Genomic DNA, 27394 nt, shown 5'->3' on the forward strand with positions numbered 1-27394 from the left:
GGACGCGCGAAACGGCGGCGGCGGCGGCGGCCAGGGGGGAGCCGGGGCGGCCGTTGCGGGGCGCACTCTCGAGCGGCAGCGGAGGCCCAGAGTGTCCCGTCGGTGTTGGCACGAGGAGGAAGCGGTGGCGCTGCCCGCGGTGGAGGGGGTTGGCGGCGGCGACAGAGCGCGTTTGAGCCAGGACCGGGGTCCGAGGCGCGCTCTCCGCCCACAGGTAAGTGGGGCCCGGCCTGGAGGGAGGAGCCGGTCGCCAGGGGCTCCGCGGGAGGAGGACTTCCAGGCCCGGTCACGGCGGCGGGCGGGAAGGTCGGCCGGGCCGGGTCGCGTCGCCGGGGAGGGGGTGCGGGCAGCCCCCGGAGCTGGGCGCCTTTGTCTCGGCCCGAGCCCGGCCGCCCGGCCGAGCGCCGCCCCCCGCCCCTCCCCTCCCCTGCCCGGCCCTGCCCGCCGAGGCGAGCCGGCTCGCCCCCGCCCCCGGCGCCCGGGGCCCGGCAGGCCCGCGCCGGGGGTCGGCCCCTCGCGGCCGGGCGAGGGCGGGGAAGGGCCTCCTCGCCGACCGGCCCGGCCCCCGCGCGCCTGGGAGGCGGGCCTGGCCGGGGGAGGCGCCCGGCGCTCCCTGCGCCCGGGTGCTTGCCTTTGTTGTGAAGGGTCCCGGGGTTTGCGGCCAACATGGCGGAGGTCAGCTGAGTGCGGGCCGTGGCCGGCCCTTCCCTCCGGCCCCTCCCCGCACCGGCCCGGGGGCAGGACGGGGCGACTCAGCCGTCCTTGGCCTCCCCTGCCTGCCCCCGACCCCAGGAGCGGTCGTCCCCGGTTGCGCTGCGTTCTTTCCCGCTCCGGCCTGCGCTTTCATTGTGCGGTGGGAAGAATGCAGCCTCCTCCCTTGTTTATGTCGTTAGAGAGGAGATCGCGTGAACGATTTGCCAGGGAATCTCCAGCTTTTTATTGCAAACCTTGGTTTTCCTAGGCTTCGTTTGTCGGGTAGTTTGGGGGGCCTTTCTGGACGCTCCCAGATTTATTATTTAGGAATGTGGATAATCTGGGCCACAGCGTTGCGTAGGTTTTTCATTTCCCGTTCCTGGAAAGATTCAGAATTTGCTGTGACATCCAGAGAAGTCCAGTTTGTGTGTTCGGAAAATCAGATGGTGTAGCTGATTTGTCAAAGTCGTAGAAGCCGTGAGCACGGATATAGGACAGGGATCGGACTGTTGAACATTTACCATTTCTTGATAAGGGGCTGTCAAGGGTAAATTGTTAACTCTTTGCAGCAGTTGAACGTTGGGAGCCCGGACTCTGAAGTCAGACTACCTGCTTTGGTTCCAGTCCTGCCCCACCGGTTTGTGACCTTGGGCAAGATACTTAACCTCTCTGTGCCTCTTTCTCTTTATCTGCCAAATACGGGTAATAACAGTACCTACCTCGTAGGATTGTTGGGAGAATTGATGAGATAGTAGGTGAAGGGCATAAGGCTTAGAGCAGTGGCAGGCCTATGATAAGTGCTCAGTAAATCTTTGCTGCCAAGGCTGTTGTTGTTTAATAACTAAATTTATGAGATTATTTTGGCATGTTGGCTATGTTGGAACTGCGTAGGTTTTCTTTTAGTGCATTTTGTTAGTTCCTAAAAATGAAAACAAGAGGTTTAAATGATAGATGTCCAGGCATTTGAAGATGATGGCGTTGGAAAATTTCTGTAGTAAGACATCTGGGTAAGTCTTGTGTGATGTAGAATTTAATCAAATTCATGGGTCAGTTTGCTTTTGAGGTCTTAACTTGGGAAGTGGAACAGTGAGTTTTTGATTATTAGGTGTCTGTGGTGTCACCATCTCATTTGGACATTACTGAAGAGCAGAGTGTAGTGTGGTGATAAATGTAATGGTCTGGTAATTTTGTTCGGGAGATACTGGCTTAAATTGCGGAGGAGAGGATTTTGGTTAGCTGTTAGAAGTTCATGACAAGTAGATTTTGACCTCAGATGGAGCGTACAAATTGTGTAATTTTTTGTTCTGGAAATTAAAATATACAAGAGACATATGTGATCTGGAATAATTAGTTGCAACCCTAAAGTTGGCTTTGCCAAAATATTTTCTTCAGCTCTGTTACAGAATTGCTTTGCATGACCCCTCTTGACACTTTGCAGCGTAATTGAACATTTAATAATATTTTAAGCTGAAGTACAGTAAATGATAGATGAGGAACTTTTCAGGATAACTGTTACACAAGCTACAAATTCAGAAATTTAATTCGATTTAGTGTAATGTGTTCTCTCTAAGCTTTGGGAAATTTTTACAAAATTGTTGTAGAGCAATATACTTTAATATCTATAATTAAAAAGAATGTTAGGCTACGATTAATCGAAGTTACAAAGGAAACATCTAGCTATGGCAACAATGACGTAATATGGAGAATAGGATTTTATTTTCAGCTTATACAGTGTTTAGAAAACAGGTCTTACATAAGGAGGGAAAACAAAGTGCAGTAACGTTGCAGAGCAACCACTTAAAATTGTATTTTGAGGGAATGGATTTACTTGGTTTCTAGAGATTGAAGTTTTTCTTGGCATAGATCTGTTTTACAGACTTCAGTTATAATTATGAAGTGTACGTCTTATGTTTTAAGTTTTGGTTATTTTTGCTCTAGACCTCACTACAAACAAAATCAATATATGAAAACCTCAGACTTCCTACCCACCCCTAAAGAAAAACCTAGGTATAAACTTTTCCTCCCTAAAAAAAAATCCTTAATGGTTTCTTTAAAAAAGATTTTTCTAATACATTTTGAGTCATTTGGTTTTCCATTGCTAGAGTTCCTAGAGTTTCTGCTGCAAAAGGGCAGGGATTGTGGTCTTTTATTCCTATATCCTCAGTGGCTGACACCCAGTACAGACTTGTTTCCTGACCTACTACTTCTATTAATATATTCTTATGACACTCAGATTTCTTTGCTTGTGAAACCTAGACCCGTGTATTCTCTTGCTCATAGGTCTCTCTTTTTTTTTTTTATGACTTCTTTTTAGAACAGCTTTAGGTTCACAGCAGAATTGAACAGAAAGTTCAGAGATTTCCCTTATACTCTGCCCTACTCTTGCATAACCTCCTCCATTATCAACATCTTTCACTACAGTGATACATTTGTTACAATTGATGTACCTACACCTTATCACTCAAAGGTTATGGTTTACATTATGGTTCACTCTTGGTGTTATGTATTACAAGTTTTGACAAATGATATGTATCCACCGTTAATAGTATCACAGAAAAAGTTTCACTGCTCTAAAAATCCTATGTGGTCTACCTGTTCATCCCTCCCTCTTCCATAACCTCTGGCAAGCACTGATCTTTTTACTGTTTCCATAGTTTTCCTTTACAGAGTGTTACATAATTGGAATCATAGAGTATGTACCTCTTTCACATTGGCTGCTAGTCATGTGCATTTAAATTTCCTTCATGTCTTTTTGTAGCTTGATAGCTTGGTTCTTTTTTCACGCTGAGTATTATTCCATTGTCTGAGTGTACCAGTTTATTTCTCTACTCACCTACCAGAAGACATCTTAGTTGCTGCCATGTCTTAGGAATTATGAATAAAACTGCTGTCAACATCTGTGTGCAGGTTTTTGTATGGACATAAGTTTTCAACTCCTTTGGGTATATAAATACCAGGGAGCATGATTTGCTGGATATGGTAAGAATATGTTTAGTTTCTTTTTTTCTTTGTCTATGCTGGGTCTTAGTTGCACCACGTGGGATCTTTAGTTGCAGCATGTGAACTCTTAGTTGCAGCCTGTGGGATCTAATTCTCTGACCAGGGATCGAACTCAGGCCCCCTGCATTGGGAGCTCAGCATTTTAGCCACTGGAACACTAGGGAAGTCCCTGTTTAGTTTTGTAGTAACTGCCAGAGTGCCTTTGAGGTGGCTGTACCATTTTGCATTCCCCCAGCAATGAATGAGAGTTCCTGTTGTACCAAGTGCCCGCTAGCATTTGGTGTTTTCAGTGTCCTGGATTTTGCCATTCTAAAAGATGTGTGGTAGTTTCTTATTTTTGTTTTAATTTGCATCTCCCTGATGACAAATGATGTGGAGCACCTTTTCATATGCTCCTTTACCATCTGTATATCTGATGAGGTGTCTGTTAAGGTCTTTTACCCATTTTTTTAATTGACATGTTTGTTTTCTTGTTGAGTTTGAAGAGTTGGGCTTTATTTTGGTTAACAGTCCTTTATCAGATATGTCTTTTGCAAATGTTTTCTCCCAATCTGCGGTTTATCTTCTCATTCTTTTAACCATGTCTTTCCCTGCATATAATTTTCCACTTCCACATACTAAGATGCTTCCATTTTATGTATCCTAAACTAAAATCTTTGTTTCCAACCATCCAAGGCTCTCATCTTCTGTATCATTTAGTCATAGAGCCCTGATTTTTCTACCTCTGGTTAATGCCAGAGATCTGGCATTGCTTCTCTCCCTCGTTTTCACGTGTGCATTCAGTCCTCTTCTGCTTTGTAAATATCTATTTGCTTTTGGTCTCTGCCTCGTCCCTTCAGCTTTCCTACTGCCATTTGAGGGAGCTTTCTAACATAGGTGACTTAAAGCCTTCAGTTTAAAGTCCCAAGTTCCTTGACACTATATAGATAGTAAGTCGACAGTCCCTCCTAAAGCTGGCTTTTGTTACTTTCCTGCCGTTTTCAACTACGTACTTGCAAGTGCCTCTGCACACCACATATTCTCTTCCAACTAACCTCTGTAATCTCAGCTTGGACATCACTTAACTGATGTGCTCTTCCTGGATGCCCCACCTTGAATTGGATGTCATCTCTCAGTGTTCCCATAGCACTTTCTGCTTGGCCCTACTACAAGATACATTCCCCTGAACTGTAATTTTTCTCTTCTACTTTGTCTTCCCAGATATAGACTGCAGTCTCTATGAGGACTTTGCCTTGATCACCCCTGTCTAGAGTTTATTACTGTTGCTGGCATGTAGTTGGTGCTCAGTGGATATTTATTGAATGGCTAATTCCTTCACACTGTTTTATTACGCTCTTCTGGCCTTATCCTCCAGCATTTCTAATTTGCCATACATGATGAAACTGTATTCTTTTTTGTTTCTTGAACATTCTCCATACTTAAACATATCTGTGCCTTTGCTCATGATTGTACTTAATTCCTCAGATAATCTGTCTGTGCTACTTTGGGCAGATGACTTAACCTCTCCAAGCCTTAGTTTCCATTAGCATGTGAACATCTACTAAGCATATTGCTGCCCCTTGATCCAATGTCCTACAGCTAGAGAGGCAGTGTAGCTGAGTGGTTAAGAGCCAGATCTGGATGTGTGTCTATCATCTGTTACTTACTGTTGTTTGTGACCTTAAGCTCTGCAAGAGCAGGGACAGTGCTTACTGTTGCATTTAAAAGCACGTTACTTAACAGAGAAAGTACTTAAATAATTTAAAAAATTAGTTGTTGAATAAGTTACTTAATTTCTCTATTACTACTTACATTCTGATAAGGGAAGAAAGGAGAATTATTGTGATATATACTATAAAGGAGTAGAGTAATGGTGGGAGGGAGTCTTGCTGTGAGAAATGGTGATATTTGCTGTTTAGTTTCTAAGTTGTGTCCAACTCTTGTGACCTCATGGATTGTAGCCTGAGAGGCTCCTCTATCCATGGGGTTTCACAGGCGAGAATAGTGGAGTGGGTTGCCATTTCCTTCTCCAGGGGATCTTCCTGACCCAGGGATCAAATCCGTGATTCCTGCATTGGCAGGTGGATTCTTGACTACTGAGCTACCTGGGAAGCCCTGCGTTGCTATTTAAGCTATGTTAAAAGGATAAGGAGTTCTTTGAAGGAGAGGAGGGAGAATATGAGGTTGAAGGAGCAGCAGAAGTAAAGACCTTGAGGCAAAAATGAACATGGACTGTTCCAGGAATTGAGAAAAGAAAGTATTGCTGGAACAAATGGATGAGGGGGAGAGATAGGCAAGGATCAGATCCTGCAGAATCAAAGTAAGGAATGTGAATTTTAAGGATACTGAGAAGCTATCAAAAGGTTTTAATTAAAGGAGTAATAATCTTCTTTTAAGATTGCTTTAGCTCTTTGGGGAGGGGGGGCTTCCCTGGTGGCTCAGGTGGTAAAGAATTTGCCTGCCAATGCAGGAGATGCAAGAGACGTGAGTTAGGTCCCTGGGTCAGAAAGGTTACTTGGAGAAGGAAATGGCAACCCACTCCAGTATTCTTGCCTGGAAAATTCCATGGATAGAGTAGCCTGTCTTAACTACAGTCCCTGCGGTTGCAAAGAGTTGAACACGACTGAGCACAAATGCCTAGCTCTTTGGAGAAGAGAAGGCCATTTCTTTGATCAGGCTTCCCTGGTGGTTCAGTAAAGAAATCTGCCTGCACTGCTGGAGACCCGGGTCAGATCCCTGGGTTGGGAAGATCCCCTGGAGAAGTAAGTGGCAACCCACTCCTGTATTCTTGCCTGGGAAATCCCATGGACAGGGGAGCCTGGTGGGCTGCAGTCCATGGGGTTGCAAAGAGTTGGACATGACTGCACAACTAACACATGTACTTTGATCAGGAAGCACAGTGGTTGATTATGACCTGGATTAAGGCGGTGGTGGCTGTGAATATGAAGAGAAGTGGATGGATTCGAGATGTATTTTGGGGACAGAATTAACAGGGCTTACTGATGGATTAGATATGAGAGGTGAGGGAAGGAAAGAATTAGGTGGTTTCTGGCTTGAGCAACTGTGAATCATAGTGCTATTTACAAAGAATGAAAGAACTAGGAGGGGGTTTGCAGATAACAATAAAACTCAAAAAACAGAAGGACAGCAAATAAACTCGAAGTTCTGTTATGTTGGATTTAAGGGATCTATGAGACATCCAGAGTGATCCAGTGAGGTAGAAGGAACATCACAGAAGCCAGATGGGAGATAATAGAGCGTGTTCAGGTGTTAGGGAATGGTCCAGTAGAAAGAGACAGATGCGGGAGAGAGGGGGAATAGAAGTGTGAAGTCTGAGGAGGTGAGAGGACATTGCCCAAAGGCCTGGGTCACTTCTTCCATTCCAAGAGGAGGGAAGGAAGTGGTAAGTCAGCTTTTGATGGCTTCTATTGTATGTTCTAAAGGAGGTATGAGTGAAGCCATCAGTTGAGTGTTTATATAGTTAGTGATTACTGCACGATGGCCGGTTGAAGACATTGTAGAGAGGGAGAAACTGAGCAGAGGGCAGGAGAGAAGATTCTGTGATATGTCACCAGCTATGATGCCTGGTACTTACTCTTCTCAGGAAATTGTAGAATACCTGGAGCCACAGTATTACTTTTTTCCCCACAATGTAAACTTTTTTGAAGATGTATAGGATAACTACATATAGAAATGTACTCAAGATTCTAAGGATACAGCTTAATGCATTTTGCACACCATTGTGACCAGCTCCCATGTATCCCGTTACTTTTATTTTTGTTGGGAGGGGGAATAAGTCTTCCAGAACTCTAGGCTGAAAGATACAGGTAATACAGTTCATTAGGATTCTCCAGGTTTGAACCACAGTGACCCAAATGATATTGGCAAAGACCTTTTATTAGGTTTGAGGTTGCCCAGTCATGTTGAACTTACTTGTGGCTTTTGTTTTTGCTTATTTTGAATAGCAGGGGAGTTGGGAGCACATGAAAGTAGAAAAAGAAATGGAGGAAAAATCTTTGGCAAATGAATCTATATTTATAAAGCTGGTATTACCAGTGAGAAATATTTTCTTAGAAAATGAAAAGAATTCAATGCCAGTCTTGAATTTTATAGGAAGTATTGTACTTGTTATATAGTTATTATTGTCATAATTGACAGGCTTACCTAGTAATGGTTGCTACAGTGAAATTAAGTGTGCTCTAAACTAACTTTTTTACTTCAGTTTTTGGTTTGACTAAATGAAATAATCTAATTGTTAAAAACTTGCTTTTTCCTGCCTTTGTGTTTTACCCTTTAGCTCTTTTGAGCTCAGCTAAAGTTGAGTTGTGGTTTTTTTTTGTTTTGTCAGGGTCCCTAATTTAGTTTTGTTGGGAACAGCTTTGGATATTTTGTTAATACAGATAGTTTCTGAGTTAATTTCTACAGACATTCTTTTGGTTTTGCTTGGAGAGGTGATCAGATAAATTTTGTCTTTTAGAATTAACTTTTAAAGTGCTAAGTTTAAGGTTTTGTGTGTTTTTTTTTTTATAAATACAAAGTAAAATATATGTACATGTATTTGAAATATGTAGGGTTTTTAAAATGTGAAGAGGCTGTTTTTTAAATAATTTTTCCCTATAAGGAAGTATTCATCTATTTGAGGCATTTTAAGAAAAAGAGAAAGCAGTGGGCAAAATCAACTCTTGATCTCTTAATATTTAAATTTCTGTATGAAATTACTAGCAGTTCGTTAGCAGGAAGGTGTGGGGACACAACATAGGCACTAAAATTTAATCCTTTTAAATCCCCAAAGTAATATATGTATGTTTTATGGAGCATTTGAGAAATATATACAGAAATGCAACTCCCACCTTCCTCATGATCATTCATAATGTGGTAATTGGAAAGTGTAACCATTGTAGACATTTTAGTGTAGTTTCTAGTCTGTGTGTGTTACACATTCTTTTAAGATAGCCATAGACATTTTAAAGTCAGTTTCTTTGATCTGACTTAATCATTGTAGATATTTTCCCTTTAAATGGTTACTACTTGTCAGTAACTATACATGTTTGAGGGGCTTCCTTGAACTGCATAATTCCAAATGATGAAATTGGTGTTTATACTCTGTGGTCTGTATGCTCTTCCATCTTGATATTTTGTGTATGTCTTTGTAGTTCAGTGGTCCCAGCTCTAGTCTTTGTGATTTCTGGTTCTGAACTTGACCTCCTTTCCCCCCTTCCTAATTCCTTACCTTAACTCTTTAAACCACGTTTGGCAATTTGAATGCCCTTCTAGTTTTCTGTCCCATTACATGGTATGTATGTTTTTTTTTTCTTCAGTCGCTCAGTCATGTCCGACTCTTTGCGACCCCATGAATTGCAGCATGCCAGGCCTCTCTGTCCATCACCAACTCCCGGAGTCTACCCAAACCTATGTTCATCGAGTCGGTGATGCCATCCAACCATCTCATCCTCTGTCGTCCCTTTCTCCTCCCGCCCCCAATCCTACCCAGCATTAGGGTCTTTTCCAATGAGTCAACCCTTCGCATGAGGTGCCCAAAGTATTGGAGTTTCAGCTTCAACATCAGACTTTCCAATGAACACCCAAGATTGATCTCTTTTAGGATGGATTGATTGGATCTCCTTGCAGTCCAAGGGACTCTCAAGAGTCTTCTCCAGCACCACAGTTCAAAAGCATCAATTCTTTGGCGCTCAGCTTTCTTCACCGTCCAACTCTCACATCCATACATGACCACTGGAAAAACCATAGCCTTGACTAGACGGACCTTTGTTGGCAAAGTAATGTCTCTGCTTTTAAATATGCTATCTAGGTTGGCCATAGCCTTCCTTCCAAGGAGTAAGCGTCTTTTAATTTCATGGCTGCAATCACCATCAGCATGCATACATATATAAAAAGACAGCTATCTCAATATTATTTTTTCTCTTAACATAAATGGGATTGTAACATAGTCTGTGGGCTTTTTTTTCTCTACCTGTTTAAACAATTTGATTCTTATATGTTAGTAGGTATGAATCTGTTTATTTAAAAGAAAAAAGGCAGCATGGTATTCTGTTGTATGGACCATCATTTAGTCACTTTCTTCATCTAGAGCAGTTTTCAGTTTATTTGCTCTTACAAATAGGGTTGCTGTAGGCATCCATATATATACACCTTTGCCAATGTGTAAGTCATAGGATAGACTCTTGAAAGAAAAACTACTGGGTCAGAGAGTATACAAACTTTAAATTTTGAAACAAACTGCCAGGTCTTCTTAGAAACCTTCATAGTGGACATTTCCAACAGTGTAGGGAAAGTATGTTTCCGCAGATCTTAGCCAATACTTGGAATCAAATCTTTGAAAACAAATTTATATTTTTAATTTCTTAAGTAATGCATGATGTTTGTGACAATTCATATCAAGTTTTTGAACTTCTTTTTCTGTAAGTCTAGAGTTTTACATGCCAAATAATTCAAAATGAAATATTCTGCTAGGCTTTTTTTTTTTTTAAAGAAAAACTACCTGCCATTCTTCTCCAGATGTCTTTTTCCAGAGGCAACTACTTTAACCTCTTTGACGTGATTATATTTTATTTACCTTCATTGTCTCTAGATAACATGCTTATGTTGTTACTTCAGGATTTCAGTTTTAGGCCTTACTCCTGTTGTGTATTTAACTACCTTTCCTGCCCCTATCACATGTACAGACCCTTACCATTCCTATACTCGCCTTATTTAGTAACATCATAATCTTCTGATTGCATTATTATGACTGTAAAAGTTACACAGTTTGAGCCATATAGTAAATGGTTACTTTTTCTTGGAACTATTTGTATAATTTTCCTTGTAGTTAATACTTGTCTTTTCTGCTCTGTTTTCTCTGTGCTTAATCATTTTCTTGTGGATTTGAGGCAGAGACCCAAAGGAGCAGCCTACCCTTAGGGAACGAGGAGACCAGTCAGCCAGTGAGGAAGAAAGAGGTGGAAATGAAGTCAAACAGTAATGGGGACATATCATTCTGCAGGGTCTTGTAGACTGTTGTAGGATTTCTTTTTCCTGGATATGGGAGATTTTAATGGATTTTTTTTTTTCTTATTGCTGTGCTCTGAATTGGTGGGTGGGGTGGAAGACAAGGATGGAAGCAGGAAGACTGGTTAGAAGGGTATTGCAGTAATCCAGTTGAAAGATAATGATATGGTAGTAGTAGAGGTGATGAGGAGTGGTTGGATTCTGGATTCATTTCTCGGGGATGTACAAGATTTCCTGGTGGTTTTACATGTGTAATATGTGGAGAAGAATCAAGGATGACTTCAAGACTTTTGGAACAAGTATCTGGAAGGATGAAGTTTCCATGAAGAGAGAGGAAGGCTATTGGTTGAGTATTCTGGGAGAAGATAAGGAGATCAGTTTTGACCACCCTCCTGTAGAAATGTCTGGAGCTTCCCTGGTGGCTTAGATGGTAAAGAATCCACCTGCAATGCAGGAGACCCAGGTTCAGCCCCTGGGTTGCGAAGATCCCCTGCAGGAGCGAATGGCAACCCACTCCAGTATTCTTGCCTGGAGAATCCCGTGAACTGAGGAGTCTGGCAGGCTACAGTCTGTGCGCTTGCGAAGAGTTGCACGTGACTGAGTGGCTATGCACGCAAGCTGTGGGAATGTCTAGGAGACAGCTGGGTGTACGCATCCGTAGTTTAAGACAAATCTGGGAGATTTTGTTTGTTTGTTTTTTAATCTGGACATAAAAATGTTGAGGTCCATAGCAATATCAGTGAAATTTTAAAAACACAAAAGTGAATGAGATTACCAAAGTGAAGAAAAGTGGACCATAGACAACTTCCAATATCAAGAGTTTGGGGAGAAGAGCAGGTATCAGTAAAGGAGACTGAGGAGCACCTGGTGAGACAGGAAAACTAAGAGTGTGTAGAGTCAGGGACAGTTTACACAGCGGGAACCAGTGATCTGATCAACTCCGTCTGATGTTGGTGACAGTTCAAAACTTGCAAATGAAATACAAACAAGACTGCAAAACCAGTAAAACTCAAATTACACTAATTTATGAAAGTATTGAATACTGCCTGCAAAATTGAAGTCTTGAAACAACATGAGTTATGGAATTGACTTAGGCTGTAGGTTCTTTTTGAGTTGAGCACACCAAAGTTATCCCGTATGTGTGGTCACCACATGATGTGTTTTCTTACCAATGTGTTAGTGCTTCAGTGAAAACCATGATGTCATCTGGGCTTCACTTCACACAAATGCATCACTTATATATTAGGTCCCCCTCTATTTTTCTCTTTAACTTCCCATAATTAGAGTACTGTAGTACCAGCTTGGAGCCAGTGTGACCATAACTGTAAACAGGAGCATTCAGTTACATGGCTAACAGGTGGATTCAGATGATTGAGAATGTGCTAATGCTGTTTTTAAAATAACTAAACCCAAGAGAATAAAACAGAAAAGTTTTTGTAGAGAAATGTGGTACCTACCCAGAGAATGGAATCTTAGTTTGATGAAATTTAGAGTCTAAGTTAATTCATGTGTTATATTCTTATTCAAAATAACAAATGATTTGGCTAGAGTTTGAGATGTGATGCTTGTGTGACCCCATGGACTGTAGCTCGCCAGGCTCCTCTGTCCATCCTTGTCTCCAGGAAAGAATACTGGAGTGGGTAGCCATTCCCTTCTCCAGGGGATCTTCCTGACCTATGGCTCAAACCCAGGTGCCCCACATTGCAGCCAGATTCTTACCATCTGAGCCACCAGGAAAGCCTCTTTAACTATTTCAAAGGAGTGTAATTTAGTTTGAATGAGGCTCCATGAATTTTTTAATATGGCATTTTCCTCTATATATTCCATTGTTTTATAAAAGTAGTAAAGAACTGTCAATCATATAACGTATTAAGACTCTACAGTGTGACTTTTTATCTCATTTAATTTCTTCATCTCTCAAGCTGTGTGTTCTTTTCTATTTAGATTAGTATCACCAACTCTTTGTAGGTTACTGCCAGTGTTGATCTGCTTTAAAGTTCTTGTTCTCTGTGTATTTACCTACCATTACTTGTCAAGAAGAAAGGGAAGGTGGATGGGTTGTATGTTACAGTGTAAAACTGGGTACAAGATACAGGGAAGAATTTTAAAAACATAGTTTAACATCAAGATGGAACAAAAGAGCAAAGATCTACTGGAATGTGTGACAGTTTTACATCCTGAGAGAATATGAAGCCCAATCAGATTGTTGTATTCAAACTTAGGTAACTAAATGATGAGAATTTGGCTGCTTTTATCTAGACACTGTGAGTCTTGGTGATATTGCAGAAGTGGTTGTGTTGTAATTATGACTGGTATGGTTTCAATAATTTCAAGTGAGTTCCCCAAAATTCTCTTTAGTGATATGTGGTATGACTTAAAAAGGTCGAGAGCCTATTTAATCTCTTCCCGCTTCTTTTATTCTTGCTATGCAGCGTGTGGAATCTTAGTTTGGTCTAGTTTCCTGACCAGGGACTGGCCCAAGATCCTTGTAGTGGAAGCTCGGAGTCTTAACCACTGGACTTCCAGAGAAGTACCCTGCTTCTTTAACTCTTATTTTTCTCCTCTTCTCTTCCTGATTCTTTGGTTTGACTTAATATCTAATGGCTTAATGACTGTTAGGTTATTCCACTTTAATACAAAAAATTTCAAAAACAGCTACTTGCTATGACTACAGGTTTAATTTAAAGAATTTAGGTGCGGGTTTTTTTTTTGGTCCGTTTTTATGAATATTGAAGATTAGTTGGATGTGAAGTTGAATATTCTGTGTACGAGTGAGAAGATCATACATATTTTTCTTAGGATTATTTGAAAGAAAATAAGATTCAGGGACAAAGCAGACAGTGTGGCTCTGTTCTTATTACTACTGAATTTTTCTGATCTTCAGTTTCCTCATGTACAAGATGGAGATACAGCCTTTATGAGTATAGACTGTATGAAGCTCCTGACATGATGCTTTACAGGTTGGTAGGTGGTCAGTTGGAAGCTTCTATCATAGCAGACTTTGTTATCTTTATCACATTTCAGACACAGTCCCAGGCTGAGGTTATGAAAATGATTACAATAGGCTGAAACAACAGTTTTCAGTAAAATCTCGGGTAATTTGGGTCTTTTTAATTTGGTGATTTGTTGCATAAGTGTGTTGTTGGTAATGTACCAAATGTTTCCATATACTTGATCTTAGTTAATGTTCAGAAGTCTGTTTTTGTTGTTTTTGTTTTAATATTTTTAAAAATTTATTTGTCTGTGCTGGGGCTTAGTTGCAGCATGTGAGATCTTTGATCTTCATGGCAGCATGAAGGTCTTCCGTTGCGACATGTGGCATCTAGTTTGACCCAAAGTCCATGGTTTACATTAATGGTTCACCCAGTGCTGTGGGCTTCCCTTATGACTCAATGGTAAAGAATCCACCTGGCAATGCAGAAGACTCCAGTACAGTCCCTGGGTTGGGAAGATCCCCTGGAGGAGGAAATGGCAACCCACTCCATTATTCTTGCCTCGGAAATCCCATGGACAGAGGAGCCTGGTGGGCTATTTAGTTCATGGAGTCACAAAAGAGTTGGACACGACTTAGTGGCTACACAAACAACTTAGTGCTATATGAGTTTTGACAAATGTACCCACAACTGGAGCATACAGGATCATTTCACTGCCCTCAAAATCCTTTGTGATCCACCTATTCATCCCCTCTCGCCCAGTCTCTGGCAAATACTGATTTTTTTTACTGCCTCCATACCTTTGCCTTTTCCAGCATGTTGTATAGTTGGAATCATACAACATGTAGCTTTTTCAGATTGGCTTTTTTCACTTAGCAGTACATATTTAGGGTTCCTTCATATCTTTTCGTGGCTTGATAGCTCATTTTCTAAAATTTCTGAGTTATATTCCATTGTATGAATGTACCACAGTTTATCCATTCACTATAGAAAGACATCTTAGTTGCTGCCGCATCTTGGGAATTATGAATAAAGCTGTTATAAACATCTGTTGATGAAGGTGAAAGAGGAGAGTGAAAAAGTTGGCTTAAAGCTCAACGTTCAGAAAACCTAAGATCATGGCATCTGGTCCCATCACTTCATGGGAAATAGATGGGGAAACAGTGTCAGACTTTATTTTTTTGGGCTCCAAAATCACTGCTGATGGTGATTGCAGCCATGAAATTAAAAGACGCTTACTCCTTGGAAGGAAGGTTATGGCCAACCTAGATAGCATGTTTAAAAGCAGAGACATTACTTTGCCAACAAAAGTCCGTCTAGTCAAGGCTATGGTTTTTCCAGTGGTCATGTATGGATGTGAGAGTTGGACGGTGAAGAAAGCTGAGCGCTGAAGAATTGATGCTTTTGAAGTGTGGTGTTGGAGAAGACTCTTGAGAGTCCCTTGGACTGCAAGGAGATCCAATCAATCCATCCTAAAAGAGATCAATCCTGGGTGTTCATTGGAAGGTCTGATGTTGAAGCTGAAACTCCAATACTTGGGGCACCTCATGCGAAGGGTTGACTCATTGGAAAAGACCCTAATGCTGGGTAGGATCGGGGGCAGGAGGAGAAGGGGACAACAGAGGATGAGATGGTTGGATGGCATCACTGACTCGATGAACATGGGTTTGGGTAGACTCCGGGAGTTGTTGATGGACAGAGAGGCCTGGCGTGCTGCAATTCATGGGGTCGCAAAGAGTCGGACACGACTGAGCGACTGAACTGAACTGAAACATCTGTGTGCAGGTTTTTGTGTGGACATAAGTTTTCAACTACTTTGGATAAATTTTGGGGATCATGATTGCTGAAGCGTATGGTATACGTGTAGTTTTGAATAAACTGCTAAACTGCCTTCCAAGTGGCTGTACCATTTTGCGTTCCCACCAGCAATGAATGTTGCTCCACATGCCCATCATCATTTGGTGTTATCAGTGTCCTGGATTTTGCCATTCTAAAAGGTGTGTGGTAGTATCTTATTTGTGTTTTAATTTGCATTTCCCTGGTGACAAATGATGTGGAGCACCTTTTCATATGCTTCTTTGCTATCTGTATATCTGATGAGGTGTCTGTTAAGGTCTTTTGCCCACTTTTTCTCCTTTTTCTTTTTTTAATTCATTTTTGGCTGTGCTGGATTTTCATTGCTTTGTGCGGGCTTTCTCTCATTGGGCTGAGTGGTGGCTGGTCTTTGCATGGCCTTCTCACTGGTGGCTGCTTTTGTTGCGGAGCTTGGGCTCTAGGCCCGGGGGCTTCAGTAGTTGCAGCACACCATTTCATTGGCATATTCGTTTTCTTGTTGAGTTCTGTGCAATATTTTGGATAACAGTCCTTTATCAGATATGTCTTTTGCAAACATTTTCTCCCAGTCAGTGGTTTGTCTTCTCATTCTCTTGACCATTATCGCAGAGCAGACATTTTTATTTTTTAAGTCCAGCTGATGAATCGATTCTTTCCGGGTTCATGCCTTTGATTTTTCTGGAAAGTCATTGCCAGACCCAAGGTCTTCCAGATTTTCTCCTGTGTTATCTTCTAGAATTTTTATAGTTTTATATTTTACTAGGTCTGTGATTCAAGTTAATTTGTGAAAGGTGTAAGATTTGTGTCTAAATTTCTTTTTTTGTTTCGCCTATGGATACCCAGCTGTTCCAACACCATTTGTTGAAATCTTCTCTTTTCTTCATTGTGTTGTTGCCTTTTGCTCCTTTGTCAAAGATAAGCATAGTGTTGTTGTAAAATATTGTTATTTAAAGTGAATTTTAAGACTCAATTGTGAATTCACGCTCTTTAAGGTTATTTCAAGCAACAGATATATTTTACCGAGGAGTCATTAGGGATGAGTGAGCTCTGGTTATACATGTGCTAATCCTTCATACTGTTGTACTTGATTTATTTATTCCTTCAGAAATATTTGAGTACCTGGTCTGGACTGGGTACTGTCCTAGGTGCTGGAGAGCTTCTGAATGAGAAGTTAATGGTCAGGGAACCTGGGAGTTCTCAAGACCCTTCGAGGGTCAAAGCTGTTTTTCATAATAATGAGACATGAAAGTAAAGTGAGGTTCCCAGAGGCTTCATGACATGTGGTGTCTTCACAGATTAATTGCAGAAAGTGAAAGTCACTCAGTCGTGTCCAACTCTTTGCGACCACATGGACTTTACAGTCCATGGAATTCTCCAGGCCAGAATACTAGAGTGGGTAGCCTTTCCCTTCTCTAGGGATCTTCCCAACCCAGGAATTGAACCCAGGTCTCCTGCATTGCAGGTGGATTCTTTACCAGCTGAGCCACAAGGGAAGCCCAAGAATACTGGAGTGGGTAGCCTATCCCTTCTCCAGCGATCTCCCCTACCCAGGAATCGAACTGGGGTCTCCTGCATTGCAACTGAGCAGATATGAAATATCCAACTTTGATTTTTCTTATTGTATCATATTAAAAAGATTTGCAAAAAACATAAAACATAGATGCTCTTCTCCCTATTATGGAAGATATTTTTCATAAACATTTAACATGTAGATTTTTACATGTTATATAAAAAAATGTGATGGTAATTTTAACATATATTTAAAGTTCTTAACTTGAATTTCTAATATTGTAAAAATTAATGCATATAAACCACATTGACAAAATGCTCTTTTGGGGGCCTCAATTTTTTAAAACTTTAAGACAGTAAAGACAAATTTTTTCTTATATGGCCAGATAGGTTTAAAGGGTTTTCAGTTCAGTTCAGTCGCTCAGTCGTGTCCAACTCTTTGCGACCCCATGAATTGCAGCATGCCAGGCCTCCCTGTCCATTACCAACTCCCGGAGTCTACCCAAACCTATGTCCATCAACTCAGTGATGCCATCCAACCATCTCATCCTCTGTTGTCCCCTTCTCCTCCTGCCCCCGATCCTACCCAGCATTAGGGTCTTTTCCAATGAGTCAACTCTTCGCATGAGGTGGCCAAAGTATTGGATGGAGTTTCAGCTTCAACATCAGTCCTTCCAGTGAACACCCAGGATTGATCTCGGTTAGGATGGATTGATTGGATCTGGTTGCAGTCCAAGGGACTCTCAAGAGTCTTCTCCAACACCACAGTTCAAAAGCATCAATTCTTCGGCGCTCAGCTTTCTTTATAGTCCAACTCTCACATCCATACATGACCACTGGAAAAACCATAGCCTTGACTAGACGGACCTTTGTTGGCAAAGTAATGTCTCTGCTTTTTAATATGCTGTCTAGGTTGGTCATAACTTTCCTTCCAAGGAGTAAGCGTCTTTTAGTTTCATAGCTGCAGTCAAATAGATGGGGAAACAGTGGAAACAGTTGAACCTTACTAAACTTAAATTCAGAAAAGGTTATTTTTTCAAGTTGAATTAGAAAATGTCCAAAGAATATCTGCTTTACAGGAATCTAGGAAATTATAACATTGCCCAGATTAGAACATTGACCTACTTTATATGACATTTAGCAAGTTCTTCTGTGTCATTTTTCTCTTCTGAAAATGAGAGAGTTGGTTAAGATCTTTTCCAAGTCTAAAATTTTTTCATAATGTCTGTTTGCCTAGTATGCCATTTACCACCCCTCCTAAGTCTTCCTTAGTCACATAACTCTTCAACTTCCTTTTTTTTTAAACTAGTTCTGTGATCTGAAATTTATTTTGAAATCCATTTTCTTTTCTATAACATGGGAGATAAATGCTTAACCTGGAAGCTCCTTGAGGACAATACCTGGTACATACGTATGCTTGTTAATGAACATCTGGGGCAGCTGTTTTACTGAGAATAGAAGAAAGTCCCTTTTCTGCCTCCTTATTTATTTAGTTTGCTGACCCTGGAACCATTTAGGTTATAGCAGTGAGAACAAAACCTCTAACCAAGAGTGAAGCTTCAATGAGGGACATGAAAATTAAACATGGAAACTTTAATAGAAAGGTTAAGGAAGTACAGTTCAGTTCAGTCGCTCAGTCGTGTCCGACTCTTTGTGACCCCATGGACTGCAGCACGCCAGGCCTCCCTGTCCATCACCAACTCCCGGAGTTTACCCAAACCCATGTCCATCGAGTCAGTGATGCCATCCAACCATCTCATCCTCTGTCGTCCCCTTCTCCTCCTGCCCCCAATCCTTCCCAGCATTAGGGTCTTTTCCATTGAGTCAACTCTTCGCATGAGGTGGCCAAAGTATTGGAGTTTCAGCTTCAACAGTACAAGAGCAGTGCGATCTGAATTTCTGTGGCCATTCCAACTTCAGGGAAAGGAAAGGGAAGCAGCTGTTCCTTCCATCATTCTCTGCTCCCTTGTTGGAGGTTGAGGGTATCTATATAATTAAATGCTTTGGCACATCAGAAGATAAGTAAGCTTAGCAAAACCAAATTTATGAATTAGAACTTGAGTTCTCTTGGAATGCAGTACAAGCAAGGATTGGAATGATGAGAAAAAATATATGACTTTTGAAGATAGATCCAGAAGAGTCAGTATAAGTATTATGTGAAGAAAAGAACTGAGTAATGGTAAGAGTTAAAAAAGAACAATTAGAGGAAAGGTCCACAAAGGTAAAAGGTTTGTCTTGAGATTGAAAATACTTGCTGTTTGGCTAGTGCTGATGACATATATCTAGATGTTCTGATGAAAATTTCTTCCAAAGATAGAGTCCTAGAAGCCACCTGTCAGGGTAGAAAAGTTTACCTGCAGAGGAATGAGAATAAAAGTGATGTTAGATTTTTGATCTGTGTAGTTACTTATCAGAAGACAGCAGGATTTATGTAATTCTTAGGGGTAAATGGTATGACTAAAATTCTAAGCTTGTGCAATTTATGCAAGAGCTTCAGATTGTTAAGATTGAGGTTTGACCTGCCTTGTTTGGGGAGATGTTTATAATTTCATTTTTGAGGTTAATGTAGATTCAGTGTGAAATAAAAATAATAAGGATAATAGTGAAGTAAAATTAGGATATAGAATCATGCTGTCCAGTGGGACTTTCTGCAGTGACGAGGATATGGTGATAACTATTTTGCATTCCCGTCAGCAGAGTTTAAGAGTTCCATCTCTTAGATATCTCACAGGCATCTCAGTTCTACTTTGCATTTCATCTCTTACCACAGTTTGGTATTTCGCATGGTGCCTAATGGGTTCTGATTAAGTACTTTTGTTTGTTTTGTTTGTTTTTTTACTAAGTATAGAAGCCTCAAAATACAGTGATTTAGGGAGTAAAAAGCAAATATACTTTGCTTTATACATTTAAGTTATGGTTTGCATTTTCCCCTACATTTACTGTCATCACCTTTGTTCAGACTTCTGGTTTTGCATCTTCTATCAGATCTTTTGTCCTGGACTTCCCCCACTTCAGATCGTTACTCTTACTGGATATATAACTCTTATTCTGTGGTGACAGCGTTTTCTGAATTATCAGAGCTTTTAGGAAAATACTATATACACTTTTTTAAAATTACCATTAGTTTGGTACAGTTCTGGAAACTAAAAATAGATTGCTTGATTTTTTTTTTTCCCCTTGGCATTATTGTGTTATAATGAAGTTTGGTTTTTAACTGAGTGTTCACAGCTGTTGAATTTTTCAGGAGCCTTGCCACAGTGTAATTGTGTGGTGGGCTCCATGAGGGGGCCTTATTTGCAGGTCATGGCAACCTTTGTCAACTGCAAGAAAGTGAAAAGCACAGCATTGTTGTGTGTTCATTAAAATGCCCAGGCACAAGGCTACAATTGATCAGAGAAATTTGTTCATTAGTCATTTATAATTTATAATAGGAAAAAAAGGTTCCCACATGAAATTGAGACTACAAGTTTGAATCTGTTTACTTCAGTCATAAGTTTGTTAATGTGGCATAGCAATGGTTAAATGCTCTAAAATTACAAAGGCAACATTAAAGGCTGATTCTAAAATGTTTTTATTTAAATTAAAGTCTATTTAAACTTTATACCAAACGGGGCCTGAGATGTAAGCTTTATTTTAGAAAGGGTAAGTAATAGTGGACTCTTGATAAATTTTGGAATTTTGCTAACTTTGGATTCTGTGGGCTTGTCTTAGTGTAATGTAGTTTTTGTAAAAATTTATCTCATAAAACCAATTTAAATAAATGTTCTACCTAGTCAAGAAATTCTACTATATTGTGCTAAAAATTAGTTAAAATGGTAGTTGCTCTTTGGTAGACATATTTGATAAACTTATTAAAGCTAAAGGCATCTTTTGGAGTGTACATCTGGAACCCACAAGTTCTAGGTCTCTAACTAGTTGATGACTTTAGGCCAGACAAGTTAACTTTTGGAGTTGTGTAAGTGAGCACTTACGTATTTTGGAATATGTACCACCTGTGATATATATAACTTACCCATCTTCCTGAATCCAGACAAAAGCCATGCAAGGCTAGTGTTGTCCCAGTTTTACAGCTGAGCAGGTGGTGAAGACTGAGTTTGAATTCAAGTGTAGATGACTCCAGAACACTTCCATTTTTACTGTCCGGACTCACTTATTCAGAGGTTTGTCCGCAGATTAATGATTTTTAGATGGTGTTGTAAGGATCTGGGTATAGGTTCTTTGTATATAGGTTCTTTTTGCATAGGTTCTTTGGAAGTTTGGGAAAACATTTTTTTGCTTGAGAAATATGTCATCCCATTTACTTGTTTTTACATTTTTGGACTCTGTCCTAAATCTATCTGAAGTTTTTCTACTCTAAAACATTTGAAGTCTCCAGCTCTAGAAACCTGAAACCTATCTAGAATGAATATGTATTAGAAAATTAAAAGATAGATTATTGTAATTTATATTTTCCAGTGAACAGACTATTTTCAATTATATTTCTGTTCCTAATGATGTTTTCTGTAGCCTAATACCAAAATGACATTGAAGTAATTGAACACACTATTAATAAGGTGAGAAGTGATTCGAGTTAAAATTTTATGCTGAAATGGCCAATTTACAGCACAGGGTTCGCGCCCCACTACCAGGTCTCGGTGCCTTTAAAGGCTGCACTAAGTATGATGTAATGACAGGTTAAACCTCTGAATGCCTGAGCTGACGCAATGCAGATTTGAGGCCCTGTACTTTATTGGGGCAAGGGTAATGCTTATTTAAAAACAAAACAAGCTACTCTGTTTAATGAGGCCGTTTAAGATGGTTTTCCTATAGTGGGAAGAGAATAAAATCTAAATTTGGAGGTTAAAGCAGGAGTTAAATATGGTTATGTGTGCTTACTACTCGCACTACAAAACCTTCTAGAAGGGAGAAGGAGTTTAAGGTGCTGATGGCGGTAAAAATGGAGAAGTGAGTTACAGTTGAGGAAATAAGGTAGTTAACGCCCGTTAAATAGTTACTGAACGTAGTAGGGAGAATGCTTTTACTTTATAAAAATCTAGCTTCCGCAGTGTTAACTGGCAGAGTATAGTGCAGAGATGTGTGCTTGTCTGGTCGCGTATTTCCCATATATTCTATGTAGACTTTGGGTTGAAACCATGCAAAATTGCCGATATCCGACTGGGCCTACAGAAATGGAGTGTTTAAGCCTTCTAGTAAGCTGATGGAAGTGCTGAGGCGTGCGCAGTATCGCCGGGGATTGAGGATCGCGGGGTTTTACGCCGGGTTTTAACGCCGGGTTTTACTTGGCTGGGTGCCTGGGTGGGAGTTGCGCGCTCCTTGCCCAGGAGCCGCTTGGGAGCTGCCCCAGACAGAGTGGGGCGGAGCCTTAAGCCCCGCCCCCGTACGCCGCCCCGCCTCTCGCCAGCCGCGGCAGCCGCCGCCCTGTGCAGAGAGAGCCTGCAGCCGCCTGGCACTGCGTTGGCGCAGGCTCTCCAGCTGCAGGCCGGATCCTGCAGTAGTAGCTTGAGCTGGCACCGAGAGCGCACGTAGTCGACCAGTCGCCTCTACGCACCCTTCAGCCCTGTTCTTCACCGAGCTGGCAGAAGCCTAGCTGATGAATTTGGGGAAGACAGACTTCCGAGACAGACGAAGGTTTAGGGCCCAGCAGAGGACAGCTCAGCAATGGCTCCCATTTTTGGAGACGCAGGCGAATTTGAGCTCATGGGGAGGTGTGGTCGACTCCTCTTGGAACAGGAAGGGGCATCAGTTCTCTTCTTCAGTAGCCGGTGCTTCTGAGGAGTGAATGGACTGTATGGAGTAGGGCATGTGCCTTCTTTTGAAAACTAGACCCGGGACATGTTTAGGAACAGAAGGTATCCAGGAGAGCCCTCTATTGCAGGTTGTCTTTGCTTCTGGGGGAAAGGCTATGAGCTATCCGACTTCTCATGACCGGGAAGTCTCCCTTACCTTTTCTGTACTCCTGGAGAGGCGTCTTGCTCACTTGTTTACCAGCATCTGGGACAAGGAAGAGAAAAGGTATTGCCATTAAGAGACTGTGTTGCTTAAACTGTGAAACGGGAGAGTTGTTTTGAGCCTCTGAAATGGATCAGGGAATTGCTGCAACAAAATTGAGCTGGCAGTGATGTTCTCAGTTTAAACCAAACTTCAGGTTATGTCATGACTGCAGAGCTATCCAGACACTTCAGTCCTTGGTTCCTACTGCACAGCTACTGTGGTGTGTTGGGATTCTTTTTCTGTGTGAAGATGTCCTGAGTTTCACCTTCCGAGCTTTGGAAAGTTTTAGCAGCTACTGTCCTGTAATACTTAAATTCACCAGAAATAGAAGCCATATTTTACTTGTTTTCACACTTTGAATAGGAATATTAAGTTGTGCTTTGTACGTTTGGAAAAGTAATAATGTATATTGAAATGTGAGTCTGGACTATTAATGATAAATGAATAACTTTTGCTAGGTCAAAAAATTAAACAGTAATATTTTTCTTGCTTAGTAGTTATATTATGTTGGATACAAACTGAGTTTAGTGACCAGCTGTTTTTGGTCCAGTGATTTGAAAGGCATCAGCTTAGATTTTGTGCCCAGGGAATCACTTCTCAGTTACTATGTTGCTGTCTTAAATGAGCCGCATGAAATGGACCACGAAGTAAGCATACATACTGGACACTTTGGCAGTGCTAAGCCATTGTTTTACTAGTGACCTAAAATAAAATGCATGGATCATCATATGCAGAAAAAAATCTCAGGGGTAAACTGAATTTCATGAGAGTTCCTTTGTAGTGTTTTTGTTGGGCCGAACACTTTGGTTATACAGGGCTTCAGTAATGAGAGTTGATTCCTGTTGTCTTAAATCCATGTGATGAGCCACGTTATGATAGAATTCTTGTGATACTTTTGTTTCCCCTTGAACTCTGGAATATTCCTTTGGTGACAGTGGAATTGATGTGTTTTGGGGTTTCCTGGGGGAGAGGTTTCACTCTCAGTCCTCATTGAAGGTGTCTGTCCCTGAGGGATCTGTATGTGCTTGTGCTCGGTCGATCAGTACATGGGGTCTGGCTCTTTGTGACTCCATGGACTGTAGCCCACCAGGCTCCTTGGTCCATGGGGATTTCCCAGGTAAGAATACTGGAGTGAGTTGCCATTTCCTCCTCCAGGGGATCTTTCCGACCCAGGAATCAAACCTGTGTCTTCTGCCTTGGCTGGCGGATTCTTTACCACCGGGCCACCTGGGACGCCGTATCTATGAGTAATAGAACCCAAATTGCATTTATGTGGTCTCATTGATAACCAGCATTATTTTTTTCAATGTTAAATTCTTTCTAACAGAATAACAATTATAATTTAGGAAACATTAACTTTTAGGAGTTGTTAAATTTTGATTTTGTGGAAATATGGCTTGTGGTTATTGAGTATATATTCTTAAGACATTAATGGACTGATTTTTTGTCATCCCCAAGAAAGCAGCCCACTATATGCTGGGGAAAAGTGCTTGTTTTATCTTGACAAGTTAGTTAAAACATTGTTGATCATTTCTTCCAGATGGCATTTATTTCTTAAATATTGTTTAGTACTGTGCTGATGAATGCTTCAGCAACACTGGTGAACTCTGAGTATAAGGAATTCTTTATCTGTTGACTCTGTCCCTCACCCCTAATGTTGTGTGAGTCTCTCTGATGCTTTTTATCTTCTTTATTTTTCCTGACTCTCCTTCCTCTTTGCAAATTATACCTGATTTATATTGTAGAATGGAAGTAGAACAGAATGATTTACTTCCAAATACCAGACTCACATCTTTTAGAGGGTGGCCCTCTATTTCTCCTGTATACTTCCTCACTTTTGAAGGGGGTCACAGATCAGTAGGAAACAAGATTAAGGTCTAGCTGGTGTTAACATTCCATGGAGATGGATGATGGGATGGCAGGAGACCTTCCCTTCCCCAAATAGATCTCTTGAGCAGATAATATTCACCATTAGGAAGAGTAATCAAAAGTCAGTACCCTGGTGATCCTTTGGATCATGTGTAACTCCCTGAGGCTGTCAACAGTGACTTAAGCATGGGGAAGAAACAGAATGAGTAGGGCGGTTGAACACAGAGAGGCAGGGGAAATTCCAGGCAAAACTGATTCCATTGAACTTAAACTGTTTATACAGTGGTCCTTAGTTGTTTAGGATCCAAGTTTCTATTTTAGCATTTATTCCATCTAGTCCATCCAAGGATGATTTTTTTAACAATTTTTTAGAAAAAGGGAATGTGCTCTGGAACATTGTGAAAACCGATTTTATCCAATGTACAGTGCACATATTTCGTGTGATCTGTGTTGTTTTAAACCCTGTTTGTTTTCCTTTATTTTGCTTGCAGTAAATTTTGCACTAAAGTATTTTTGGCAAGTAAATGTTATTTATATAAAACATGTTATAGTTGTAATTATTTTTCTCCTGCCTCCTTATACTTTTATTTGTGTTTTTTATTACAGAAATGAGCCGTCAGACTGCAACAGCATTACCTACCGGAACCTCAAAGTGTGCGCCGTCCCAGCGGGTGCCTGCCCTGACGGGCACAACTGCCTCCAACAATGACTTGGCGAGTCTCTTTGAGTGTCCGGTCTGCTTCGACTATGTGTTACCACCCATTCTTCAGTGCCAGAGCGGCCATCTTGTGTGTAGCAACTGTCGCCCAAAGCTCACATGTTGTCCAACTTGCCGGGGCCCATTGGGATCCATTCGCAACTTGGCTATGGAGAAAGTGGCCAATTCAGTACTTTTCCCTTGTAAATATGCCTCTTCTGGATGTGAAATAACTCTGCCACACACAGAAAAAGCAGACCACGAAGAGCTCTGTGAGTTTAGGCCTTATTCCTGTCCGTGCCCTGGTGCTTCCTGTAAATGGCAAGGCTCTCTGGATGCTGTCATGCCACATCTGATGCATCAGCATAAGTCCATCACAACCCTGCAGGGAGAGGACATAGTTTTCCTTGCTACAGACATTAATCTTCCTGGTGCTGTTGACTGGGTGATGATGCAGTCCTGTTTTGGCTTTCACTTCATGTTAGTCTTGGAGAAACAGGAAAAATACGATGGTCACCAGCAATTCTTTGCAATTGTACAGCTGATAGGAACACGCAAGCAAGCTGAAAATTTTGCTTATCGACTTGAGCTAAATGGTCATAGGCGGCGATTGACTTGGGAAGCCACTCCTCGATCTATTCATGAGGGAATTGCAACAGCCATTATGAATAGTGACTGCCTAGTCTTTGACACCAGCATTGCACAGCTCTTTGCAGAAAACGGCAATTTAGGCATCAATGTAACTATTTCCATGTGTTGAAATGGCAATCAAACATTTTCTGGCCAGTGTTTAAAACCATTGCATTCAATTTCACAGAGAATAAGGCACCTGTCTGCCTACCAACCAAAAACTTCTGGTAGGTGGAAGCTAGACATATGAAGGTAAATAAAAGGAAAGGCTGTTAAATACAGGAAACAGTTGCATGTAATAACACTAATATATTTAAAAATAAGTCAACAGTAAACCACTGAAAAATAAATATATATATATATATATATACACCCAAGATGGGCATCTTTTGTATTAAGAAAGGAAGCATTGTAAAATAATTCTGAATTTGTGTTTGTTGTAGATTGAGTGTACCGTTGAAAAATGCTGGGTTCTTGTTTTGTTTTTTGTGTGCCTGTGAGCGTGTGTGCGTGCGTGTGTGTGCGCGCGTGAGTGTGTTTGGATTTTTTTTTTCCCTTTAACTGACAAGCCATGTTGAGTGGTCTTGGACCACTGCTTTTCCCCTATGTGAGTCAATACATAGTGCTGCTGTGTGTGTATATTTTTTTTGTGTGTGTATTTGCTAATTTTTATTAATTCTAGTTTTTCATTAAATAAATTTGACTTTCTTTTCTGTAATTCAGGTTTTTCCTCACTTTTTTTTGTACCTTTTAAAGTTAGTGTCTTTTTGATATGCATAATTGTTGATGGTAAAATTTATACATGTGTTCAATACATATTTTCTTTTCCCCCTTTAATCAGTTCATTAGAAATATTTTAAATTCAACTATTTTGTGAAGATATGAGTTTCAGAAAGGAAAGATAACATCGGAAGAATTATCAGAAGCTATTTAAAGCAGCTATAAAATGGTCCCCCTCTCTTCTCCAGTTGAGTCATACCTTCAAACTTATTCTTTGTAAGGTTAGGGAGTACTGATTTTTTTTTTTTTAATACTGGGGAAAAAAAATCAGGCTCCCCTTCCCCCCACATATCTTGGACAAATCACATATGTTTAAAATTTGTTCTTGTATTTATTGGTTTTGCAAAAGAAGGCATCGTCTCACACAGTATTTGTAATTAAAAGCAAATCATTTGTTTAAAAAAAAGGCAGTTTGCAGAAAAATGTTTTTGGTCTTTTATAATTCTCATTAAAAGAATATCTGGCAAATTAAAAA

At 40.8% G+C, this 27394-nt stretch overlaps 1 protein-coding gene across 2 annotated transcripts; it reads left to right on the forward strand.

Annotated features, from left to right (window-relative positions):
* Positions 1-27394, forward strand: SIAH1 (siah E3 ubiquitin protein ligase 1). Of its 2 annotated transcripts, none has more exons than XM_081507952.1 (2): positions 1-214; positions 25419-27394. In XM_081507952.1, exon 2 carries the CDS (start codon positions 25421-25423, stop codon positions 26267-26269), a length of 849 nt encoding a protein of 282 aa, XP_081364078.1. In that variant the 5' UTR covers positions 1-214; positions 25419-25420; the 3' UTR covers positions 26270-27394. The 2 variants fall into 2 exon arrangements, with proteins under 2 accessions (XP_081364078.1, XP_081364077.1); XM_081507951.1 differs by lacking the exon at positions 1-214 and adding an exon at positions 19271-22964.

Source organism: Giraffa tippelskirchi, chromosome 7 (genome assembly GCF_054371585.1).
Source record: "Giraffa tippelskirchi isolate mGirTip1 chromosome 7, T2T-mGirTip1v1.2.pri, whole genome shotgun sequence".
In the NCBI taxonomy this organism is placed as follows: domain Eukaryota; kingdom Metazoa; phylum Chordata; class Mammalia; order Artiodactyla; family Giraffidae; genus Giraffa; species Giraffa tippelskirchi.